This window comes from Paramisgurnus dabryanus, chromosome 3 (genome assembly GCF_030506205.2).
Source record: "Paramisgurnus dabryanus chromosome 3, PD_genome_1.1, whole genome shotgun sequence".
Taxonomy (NCBI): Eukaryota; Metazoa; Chordata; class Actinopteri; order Cypriniformes; family Cobitidae; genus Paramisgurnus; species Paramisgurnus dabryanus.
Window position 1 is genome coordinate 11,888,343 of NC_133339.1, and position 11,452 is coordinate 11,899,794.

The 11,452-nt window shown below is 36.1% G+C and overlaps 2 protein-coding genes across 2 annotated transcripts; one reads left to right on the forward strand and one right to left on the reverse strand.

Moving 5' to 3' along the window:
• The first annotated feature begins 4,379 nt into the window (after positions 1 to 4,379).
• Positions 4,380 to 7,460, forward strand: LOC135768901 (uncharacterized). The gene is made up of 3 exons (XM_065278264.2): positions 4,380 to 5,329; positions 5,581 to 5,695; positions 7,044 to 7,460. Exons 1-3 carry the CDS (start codon positions 4,779 to 4,781, stop codon positions 7,458 to 7,460), a joined length of 1,083 nt encoding a protein of 360 aa, XP_065134336.1. The 5' UTR covers positions 4,380 to 4,778.
• A 389-nt stretch (positions 7,461 to 7,849) lies between these two features.
• On the reverse strand, positions 7,850 to 9,323 carry LOC135768904 (uncharacterized). The gene is made up of 2 exons (XM_065278267.2): positions 8,623 to 9,323; positions 7,850 to 8,286 (listed from the first exon to the last, which is right to left on the reverse strand). Exons 1-2 carry the CDS (start codon positions 9,041 to 9,043, stop codon positions 7,871 to 7,873), a joined length of 837 nt encoding a protein of 278 aa, XP_065134339.1. The 5' UTR covers positions 9,044 to 9,323; the 3' UTR covers positions 7,850 to 7,870.
• Between the last annotated feature and the right edge of the window lie 2,129 nt (positions 9,324 to 11,452).

An 11,452-nucleotide genomic window follows, 5' to 3' on the forward strand; every position in this document is an offset into this window, starting at 1 on the left:
TCGGTATTACGGTATTCATTGCTCAGATAAGGTGGTAAGTCAAAGGGATTTATTTTAGGGATTGATTTTCATCCAACTCTGGCCAGATGGATAAAACACACCAACGCATATCAGACCATTCTAAAGCTCTCATGTCAATTTGGTAAACATAACAGCTCCAGGAGGAGAAAGTCCAATCTTATATGGCAAGTGGCCACTTCTTTAAGGTCGTACATGTAAACTAATTTTCAAAATTATTTACGTGTTATATCCACCTACTTAGTATCTTTAAATCGAAATAAAAGAGTGGAGCGTGACAAGGACATTATTATTATTATTATTGTTATGGTAATGTGTAGCCTATTGGTTTTTATTTACACTTGAATTCCGAAGAGATGGAACTACTCACAGTATTTATCAATAATACATGCAACAATTACACAATATATAAAATACAAAATATTCTCCTTACAAAAGTTCTTAAGGTTTTACAACAAACAAAATATGAGACCTATGTTTTTAAGCTATGATTTTCACAAAATAAACATGGTTTTGCTACAATAAACCATGGCTGTTGTATCAACCTGCAGATGGTAAATGTGCCAAAAACATGGTTACTACACTTTAACCTTAAAAAAATACTTATTTTAAAGAATGTCAGCAACAATAACTTACATTAAAGGTGTCGCTTACAAGTCACATGCAGCATTAATTATGAGAACGTTTTGCTGCTTCGTTAACAGTGAGTGGTTATTAAAGGAAATATTTTTATTAAATTCAAGCACTTGATAAATTTTCATAAGTGACAAACTGTAATAAGCAATAATTTGGTCCCAGCAACATATTTCTGCATCAAATATCATAACTGTTAACTGTAAGCGGCGCTTAAGGTTGCAAAAATAGCTTATCAAAGACGGACTTGGCAGTGACTCTTATTCTGCCTGGCAGAATTAAGGCTGTACAGAAGATCGATTTCCCCCAATCAGATGAAAGGGGTGTTTTAGCGCCACCCACATGTGCGAATGCAATATTGAACCATAAAACCGATTTCTGAAAGGCAAACGAAAAATGGGAAATCGAGCCGAAATCCCATTTTCCGTTTAGTGAACTAAACGAAACAACGAAAAACGAATAATCTTTCTATTTCTCGTTATTTCATTTTAGATAGGATATCAAATGAATAAAACGTACACGGACCCTCCTCTTCTAACAGCTCTACAGACACTTATAAAAGTAAAGTTGGGTGGGGCTGATTCATTAGGGTCCGTGTATCATCCGATCATTTAATTATTACATTCAATGTGGCAAACGAAAAAAGAAATAAACTGTCCATAATTCGTTTATTTGTTTTTCTGTATGCAACAAAAAACAACGAAACCTTCAATGAATTCCCATTTTCAGCTTAAAATGAGAAATCAAATAAACAAAAAAACAAAAACGAAATAACGATTCCAAATCTTCTTTTTCTTGTCTTTATTCATTTTAATACTCTGGCGTGTGCACGTGTGCGCATGCGCAATGTACTGTGGCTAACATTCCGTGACCTATCGAATTCTGTGGCTAGAGGTCGCTGTTTAGTAATTATTCACGCAAGATCGCGCCTGGCGCCCGTGCATTTTTTTTATCGTGAGCGCGGCAGGGGAGTTTCGCGATGACGTCATGTTACCTTGTGCTCTATGAATGAAGCAGTCAGACTTTGTGAGAAGCGAACGCGCCGATTAAAATGAAGCAAAATAAGTTCTTACCTAAAAGACAATAACATCACAAATGTTTTTCTGTTTGTTTAAAATTCCAAATGTTTTTTTCTTGGGACTGTTGCTGTTTGTTACATATATACAGTATATAGGCTACTATACGTGTATAAATGTATATTACTTATTTCAAGTGTATTATTCACTCTGGTGATTGATTGAGGATTTTGACCTGATGTTAACAGTAGCACACATACTGTTCACACAATCTGTTGCACAGTAACAACCAGTTACCGAAATCTGTGACAGATAGATAGATAGATAGATAGATAGATAGATAGATAGATAGATAGATAGATAGATAGATAGATAGATAGATAGATAGATAGATAGATAGATAGATAGATAGATAGATAGATAGATAGATGAAGACAACGGATGGCACCTGTATTCATAACTAGTTTCTAAATAATTAATCATTTGATTGTTATCAAAAATATAATAATATATTGTGTTTCAGGCAGTCATTCATGCAATGGTATGCAAACCAAAATATCAAAAACAGCTACTTCAACTGGGTGTACAATACTCGGCAATCAATTATTTGTCTGTCAAATCATTGGACACCTATTAAGCAGTTGAAAACAAACTTTTTATAATTTCAACAATTATTAAATTATCAATATGTTTAGATTTTAACGTAGCAACTGAAGTTGTCAAGGAGTATTAACCAAACTCAGACAGACAGGTTATAGCCAGGACTCACATTAGGTAAATCTTACTAAGAACATAAAGTTCATAAAACCTAATTAAAATGAGTACAGGTTACGATGACAGGTGGGTGGGTGGATGGATGGACGGACAGAGATAGATTTCAATATTTTAAAGGTACTTTGTGATGAGACAGTTGATCTAATTCAATTCCCTTCAAGTGAAGATGAATTAGAAAAGTACAGGATAGAGATAGCCTTCACATTGAAGATACAGGTATTAATCTTTGGTTTTCTTTACGGATTTTCTTAATTTAGGTTATAAATGCTAATGAATTCTCGTTTCCCTCACTTGTTGTTATCAAAATATTTAATAGGGAACACATTACACATGTGTTTTAAAAAAGTGTTTAAAATAGAAAACATAAATGTTATATTAAACTGTTATGAATGAAAGAGTATCTAAATGCATCTGATCAAACATCTGATATGTACATTCTATGAGAAATGTTTTTTCTGGTATGGACATCTGCGTTTCTAGATGATCTGTCAGAGATGTGTCACTACAAATTTCCATAAAAACAATATAAACCATACATCAAGCATTTTATACAATAAAAGGCTTTTAATAATCTGCACGTTTTTACCAATTACAACCAATTACTACCAATTAAGTGCATTAATATGTGGTATCAAGAGAAATGGAATAACATAAATGTTGTGGCTTTCCGTTACTTTTTTTACAGATTGAATGTGAAAATGGTTCAATCAGGACTGTGTTGAGAATGTGAATGTGTTTCTTTGCTCAGAATGCATTTAAACTGTTAACTTTCACCTCCACCCTTCTAATCTGTCACCATCTTAGTCCTGCAGATTTTATAGTGATATAGTATTATCACTGATTATAATGATTATTTAGTGTTGTTCTAGCATGTGAATTAGTATTATACAGTTATTTAGTGATGCTTTGTACTGGTGTGTACATGTCTCCCATTCAACCTATACTGCATTGTCTGTCATTTTTCTTGTGATATTAAAATGAAATCTATTCTAGAAATACTCATAGTAAGCAGGAAAATCTTCCTGCAGAAAAAATTATTGTAATCCTTTCAATTTTTAGTTATATGGGAACATAACATCTAAAAAAAAAACTTTTTAGTTTTTACTGTCTGTCAGATTGTGTGATTAGACCTCCCCAAAGTGAATTTGGGTAACATTATTGCAGTTCTTAATGGAACAGAGGGGTCACAGATTTTAGGTAACCTGTTGTTACTGTGCTGTATGTGTGCTACTGTTAACATCAGTTCAAAATCCTCAATCAATCACCAGAGTGAATAATACACTTGAAATAAGTAATATACATTTATACACGTATAGTAGCCTATATACTGTATATATGTAACAAACAGCAACAGTCCCAAGTAAAAAACATTTGGAATTTTAAACAAACAGAAAAACATTTGTGATGTTATTGTCTTTTAGGTAAGAACTTATTTTGCTTCATTTTAATCGGCGCGTTCGCTTCTCACAAAGTCTGACTGCTTCATTCATAGAGCACAAGGTAACATGACGTCATCGCGAAACTCCCCTGCCGCGCTCACGATAATGCACGGGCGCCAGGCGCGATCTCGCGTGAATAATTACTAAACAGCGACCTCTAGCCACAGAATTCGATAGGTCACGGAATGTTAGCCACAGTACATTGCGCATGCGCACACGTGCACACGCCAGAGTATTAAAATGAATAAAGACAAGAAAAAGGAAATTTGGAATCGTTATTTCGTTTTTGTTTTTTTGTTTATTTGATTTCTCATTTTAATCTGAAAATGGGAATTCATTGAAGGTTTCGTTGTTTTTTGTTGCATACAGAAAAACAAATAAACGAATTATTAGACAGTTTATTTCTATTTTCGTTTGCCACATTGAATGTAATAATTAAATGATCGGATGATACACGGACCCATTAGCCTCTTTCACACAGTGATTCTGGTAAATTACCATGAATTTACCAGAATGAATTTACCAGTAAATACAAAAATGTGTTGTTCACACATGCAGTTACGTTCCGTCTTTTTACCAGTAAGACATCATTCACACATCATTTTTAAAATACCGGTAAACTCTGTGATGTCATTAAACAGACGTCAAGCAGCTGTGCCGCTGCTGGCTGAGCAATTTGTAAACATGGTTGGTTATGAGCGTCTTGAACGTACCCTGTCGGTATTTTGGTCAATGTTTTTATGTTTGTGGCAACAATTTTCATTGATGGGTTGGCTTCTGACACAACGACATTGTTCTGTGCAACTTCAGAGAAATTGTGTGAACCGTAAGGCAAGACATGCTAACAAGCGAATGCGACGTTACTTGCGGCTAAAAAAAAACGATACTATTTACGTACATGGCTACACACAGGTCTGTGCGGAGGACATGGGTAATTCCAAGAATGCAGGGTAAAGTGTTTTGGGATAGCGTATTGAACAACTTCAATGAAGAGATGTGGAAGGAACACTTTCGCATGTCTAGAGAGAGTTTTGAGTATGTCCTGCAACTCGTGAAACCCACACTGGAACGAAAGACTACCGGCTGGCGAAAACCGCTTGAACCCCGGCTCAGACTCGCTGTTGTCCTGTGGTGGTACGCCACCCCTAGTGAATACAGGACCATATCCTGTTTATTTGGTGTCGGAATATCTACAGTGTGCATGCTTGTTCGTCAGGTAACATGTGCCCTAAAGACGACCCTGTGCAAGCGCTTTATATGTCTGCCTCAAGGCCAGCGTCTCCAGGAAACAATTGATGGCTTTGTTGCCCGTGGTTACAAAATGTGTGCCGGCGCCATCGACGGCTGCCACATACCAATCATAAGACCAAAGGAAGACCAGGCTGCATATTACAATCGAAAAGGATGGCACTCCATAGTGTTGCAGGCTGTTGTGGATCACAACTTTTGGTAAGTAGTAGGAAAATCATACAATCAAGTTGTTGCTATTGTTACATTGCTACACTTGTGCTATCCGTTAGATTTGAGTAGATTACAGCTATGTTTATAATGTTTTAGTTATCTATATAACTTAAACATACAAACTAAGTGTAATAAATGTTTGTGCATGGTAAGTTTAGTGGTTATATGTTTTCATTGCAAAATGTAATGTCTGTTTGACAGGTGTAAAGAACTAGATTAAGATTCTTATTCTTTTACAGCTTCACAGATGTTTATGTTGGTTGGCCTGGTCGAACACATGATGCAAGAGTGCTGTCGAACTCACCCATATACCACATGGCTGAGGCCCATGATGGTTATTTGTTCCCTCGTGAGGTATGCTTTTTACACTATTATTCACAAGTTCACATTAACATGTACTCAAAAGGGTAATGAGATAAAGCATATTTGGTGTGCTGTCCAAGGGGAGGGCTCCGGGCTCTGAATATTTGCCCGAACCCAGAGTACTTCCCCCTCTTTAACTGGGATAGATGTACCAGCAGAGAGAGAGGTGATGGGTGGTGCAGGGATGGTGCAAAAAACTCATGGGACAGAGGTGAGAGACAGCCATATATAGAGAACTCTTTATGCTGATTGGTTGGATTAAATGACCACGCTCCTCCTGAACTTAGTGAAATAAACTTCATTTAAAAATGAATAAAGTTTTAAACTGAGTTCATTAAAAGCATTGTCATTTAATCAGCACAAAGAGGACTTTATATATACTGTAGCCATTTATTGTCAGCGTGAAAAAGATGAGAAGTTTAAGTGCCATTTTTGTATGTTTTTATGTTAAAGATGATCGTTTATTAGATGATTTGTCAGCTGATTTATCTGAATGTATATGCCGATTATTTACAAATGTTTTCTCTTTTTTATTTTATGTGCACTCTGTGAAATCTTATGGAAAATGAAATATCAGGAGGACGTGCTAATGCTGGTTTGGTGCTGGTTTAGCTGGTGTTCACTACCAAACCAGCACCAAAACACAACAAATGCTGGTCTTGCTGGTATGCTGTTTTTTTTCAGCAGGGGCAGTCCATACCCTGCCTGTATTTCTATACAACATTGACATTTAAACGTTTCATCTTTTTCATCTGATATGCCTGAAATAAACCACCAGCATCAAACTGCATCACTGGAGTACGATTGTGTTTTTGTTCGTTGTTGTTGTATTATGTGTGTAACGGATGGTTTGTTGCTATCCGGGGCTATTCCTAGCTCATATGAATCGACAAGATAAGTCTTGTCTGGCGTCCGAACATTTGATCTTTTTTTTTTTGAAAGGGAATTTCACTAGAGGCTATTTGGGGAGTGTGGAGAATAACTTTTGTCACGTGATTTTGTGGTGTCGCGGTAGTGTCACGGATCTACGACACGGCGACCCGGGTTCGATTCTCTTCTATAGCAAATGTGTATATATATATATATATATATATATATATCCACCGTTACAGAGTCCTCCCAACCATCACCTAAATAGTTAAAGGGGGAGGGGGGTTCTGGCTAAAATTCAGAGCTCTTAGGCCTCCCCTTGGACAGCACGCCAAATATGCTTTATTATCATTAACATGTAATCAACAGGGTAACATGTGTGAATAAGCTTGTAAAAACATACTTTTTTAAACAGTGGAGCAGTTTGGCATGACCATTATTTTAAAATAATCACTACGTTATTTTGCAGAAATCTATAATGGTGGATGGAGTGACGATACCTGTTCATCTTATTGGAGATGCTGCCTACCCACTGAAGAAGTGGTTAATGAAAGGCTTCACAAGTCACCCAAACCTGACACCTGACCAAACTAACTTTAACTTCCGTTTGAGCTCAGCTCGAATGGTGGTTGAAAATGCCTTCGGCCGCCTGAAAGGCAGATGGAGATGTTTGTTAAAGCGCAATGATGTTGACATTAATATCATGCCTGACATTATTGTAGCTTGTTGCATCTTGCACAACATTTGTGAACTCAGAAAAGAAAAGTTTTTGCCTGAATGGAACATTAACCAAAGTGATTTTTCTACTGAGACTACTGACCAAGATCACAACACACGAATTGATGATGCACAAGCAATTCGCAGGGCATTGGCAACTCTCATGTAATTTCCAAGGAAATCTTTGTTATATTTATTGTTAGTTAAATTAATTTTGGGTATCTTGTAATTTTTTGTCTTTAAAAACAGAAACATTTGGTTTAGAGTATCAAACTTTTATTTTTGCCTTTTATTTGCAGTTGCTGGTTTCATAGCATAACATATAGAAAACCTAAATATGAATGCAGTGTTAAATCATATAAGTGATTAATAAATTATTACATAAGCTTATAAATAAACTTGGATATTTTCGAAACAAAAAAGAAATATGTCTACTGCTTTTGGAGGAACAAATACTTATGATGCAGAGAATAGTTCAGAGAATACAATTTAAACATTAACATGGAACATTTAAGCGCAACTCATAACATGCACCATTAGTGTATATCTTATAACTTGTAGTTAACTTATTTATTTGATCTACTCCTCCAAATCGTCTAGGAATGAAGACCTAAACTGAGGATGGGGTGAGGCCTCTTTTTCTGGTGGATAGTATGGTGCCATGTAGCTAGTGCTAGGACCTGGGAAAGAGAACTGTTGTTGATGGGATGAATAAGGTGGATAAGATGTAGGAAGGGGTGGACGATTCATGCATTCCCTTAAGAGGTTCCCTTGAAACTCCATCATTTCCCTCCACATAGCCATTAGGGTTGCCCTGTCTTCCTTCTGTTCTTCCCGGGCCTCTTTACGCAGCTTCTCCTCATACTCCCTTTGTTCTTGGACATGGATAGCTTCTTGTTCTCTGAATGATTTGTCCATTGACTCTAGCATTGTGGTTATAGACTCTGTGAAGTTTTTGGCTTTTTTGGTCTTCTTTTTAGGGGGTTGAGTGGTATCTGAAATACATAAACATTTTAAGTACTTACAGGTTTACATGTCATTAATAATTCTAGGTTAACTTAATGTAGTAATTATTAGAATTAACGTATACAGCTTTGGATATTAACAAATCTAGTATTATTCAAGAATTGTAAATGGTTCAAAGGTAGTGTTTAATTATTAAGCTATTGTTAGTTCATGTTAACGGTTGCTAAGGACAACATACTAATTAAACCTCATTGTATAAAGTGCTACCAAAACAACAATAATATTTGTCTACAACCAACTAATGTTACACCACTGTTACATGCGTGTTATAATATTAAAGCGATACATTTAATTAACCGACCCACCTTCTGCCACACAGTCCGTCTCGATGTCAGGCGGCATACTTTCACCACTCGCATGATCTGCAGACTCTGCGGAGCTAGTTTGAGCCTCCTCGGTGTTCAGGCTACTGCTTAAAGCCACTGGTTCTGTAGAGTGACTGTTACCCCAAACGGACTGACAAAGCTCAAAATATGCCCACGAAATCCTGCCGTTTCCACTTCTTTTATGATGGTCATGTACTTTCTGAAACTTCAGCCTCAGCGTTTTAAGTTTGCTAATCACCTGACTTTTACTTCGGTTTATACCTTGTTCTTTCAGAAGTCTCGTTATTTTATCGTATGTTACGGTGTCACTAACTGTTCTGTTAAGTTGTCGACAAATCTCCTCATCCGCTCGAATGAGAAGAAGCGCTTTTGTTTCAGCATCACTCCAGTTTGCAGTCATTTTGATTTTGTAAACAGCGCGGAGTAAACGCGTCACCTGTATCAAAACGTTCTGATTGGCCCGCCCGATCTGTCAGCGCGGTCTGACGTCATCTAAATGCCGGTAATGCTATATTTTTCGTTCACACACAGCGCTTACCGGCAAATTACCGTTAATCTTACAACCTGTCTTACTGGTAAATTGGGAGCACTGATTTACCGGAAAGGTTCTGTTCACACATGACATGTTAACTGCAATTTACCAGTAAATTACCAGTAAAGACTGTATGTGTGAAAGGGACTATTGAGGACTGTAGCACTGCAGCTGTCATCTAACCAGATTTCATTTAGAAACATAAAGTCCAGGTTGTTAGTGGTGATAAGATCATTAACTAAAAAGGATTTGTTCTTTATTGAATGGATGTTTGGATATGAATTTAGTTTCTTACATGTGTTTCTTACATTTCTGTATCTCACATTCTCAATTTCAATCACCGCTGGTGCTTTCTGTAAAGACAAATAACATCAGTTAAATGGCATCACAACAATAACTTAATTATTTACTTACCCTGAAATGATGGTGCGCCATACCTTTAATGCTTTTTTCCTACCACACTGACTACGCCAAAAGGTAAGATATTAAATTACACAAACTACTAGATTCATTGTTTAGTAACTCGAAACGCAGCGTGTTGAGGACATGCTGGATATCTACTGTGTAAATGCAACAAAAACAGCATAGTTACATATTCAGTGACAAGTAAACAATAAATATGTGGTATTTCTTTCATAAATATACTCTCAGAATAAAGAAAACAAAATATGATCACTGGTATGGTCCCTTACAAAAAGGACCTTATATGTACCATATTTGTAAAAATAAGTACCTTTGAGGTACCAGTATGTACCTCTGGACTAAAAAAAACTAACTGGAAACTAATTTCTTACTAATTCTAAACTTAATAAACTCAATGGAAAATCTAACCGAGCTGAAGTGAGCTGACCCAACCTGACCCGTGGGGTACTATGCAATGGAAAAGTGCCATAAGGCACCAATGTATACCTTTAGGGTACCAATATATATCCTTTTACATATAAAAGTGTACATTTTTGAAAAGGTACTGCCCTGTAGTGACAACTTTTGTACCTTCATGTACATTCTTGAGAGTGCAGCATGCACTTCTTAAGATTTAATTGAAGTATGTTTCAGCCCCCATTGCTAAATCTGGACTTATCTTACAGACACCTACATTTGCTTCATAATGAATAATGTAATCCCATTCATGTTAATTTGATAGTATATTGGTGATTACAACTATGGTTCACATTACCAGAGTGAATGAATTGTGCAGATGTAATCACTATCAAACGTGACTTCTCTCCTGATTGCAGTAAGAGGGTTGGTGACTTTATGTAAATACTACACGCAGTAAAAATGCACATTTATATAAATATTATTTAAATTATGCTTGATGTAGTTCATTGATGATCACTACCCTTGTGATATTTCACAACTGCTTTTCAACAGTAAATGCTTAAGGGTAAATGCATTATTTGCTAATGCTAAATGTTATCGTGTGGGCATTAAACTGTATTTGCTGATCTGTTTTGTGAAAGTGAAATTAATAAAAACTCACAGTTGTGTTTGCTGAAAGTCGTCCAGTAAACACTTGACAGATGTAAACTCCTTTAGCTTCAGTCGTGACTCTCTTCAGTCTGAGAGAGAAGTTTCCTCTGTGGATTTCATCAGTGAAGAACTCAACTCTGTCTCTGTATCGCTCATCTGATGATTCTGGTAAAGTCTTATTGTTTTCATAGAGCAGAACCAAGATGTCTTCATCTGTTTTTCTCCATGAAACCTCTTCAGGTTTGATATAAGAGTCCACAGAGCAGCTCAGAGTGACGTCATAATCTATATTTGCATATGCACATTTGGACTGCTTTGATCCTGATACTTTTACATTTTCTATCAAAAGAAATGAATGGAATGGTTAATTTGAAACATGGTCAAAATCATCTACTCACATTCATGTCACACATACATCCATATAATGTCTCATCACAGGATTTAACAATGTTCAATAAAAGATATATTGCTTTAATTATATTAATTTATTGTCAGATTTAAACTATATATTTAGGGATAGATTTCCTAATATTTGGAGTTTACAAATCTTAAAGGTAAGTGCAAACCCAGTGCTTATTTTAGATTATATTAGCATATAGCATTTTATTTTCATGTTATCAGAAAACTTGTAGCTCCCCATATGCACATTTTGTTCTCTAAAATTTGATCAATGCATGTGCTTTTAACTTACAGCAACTACTTAAATTTCAACCAAAGTTTCACCAGAAATCAGCCCACTGTAAACTTTACATCGGAGTCAAATCTTCTCCATTCCACCTCCAGATCATCCAGTGGTAGGAGTGA

Bases quoted from the DNA above. Each gene is read 5' to 3' on its own strand.
- LOC135768904 (XM_065278267.2), bottom strand. From the start codon at position 9,043: ATGACTGCAAACTGGAGTGATGCTGAAACAAAAGCGCTTCTTCTCATT. The intron at 8,287-8,622 runs GTGGGTCGGTTA...TATGTATTTCAG, and splicing joins GACGGACTGTGTGGCAGAAG to ATACCACTCAACCCCCTAAA.
- LOC135768901 (XM_065278264.2), top strand. From the start codon at position 4,779: ATGGCTACACACAGGTCTGTGCGGAGGACATGGGTAATTCCAAGAATG. The intron at 5,330-5,580 runs GTAAGTAGTAGG...ATTCTTTTACAG, and splicing joins GTTGTGGATCACAACTTTTG to CTTCACAGATGTTTATGTTG. The intron at 5,696-7,043 runs GTATGCTTTTTA...GTTATTTTGCAG, and splicing joins GTTATTTGTTCCCTCGTGAG to AAATCTATAATGGTGGATGG.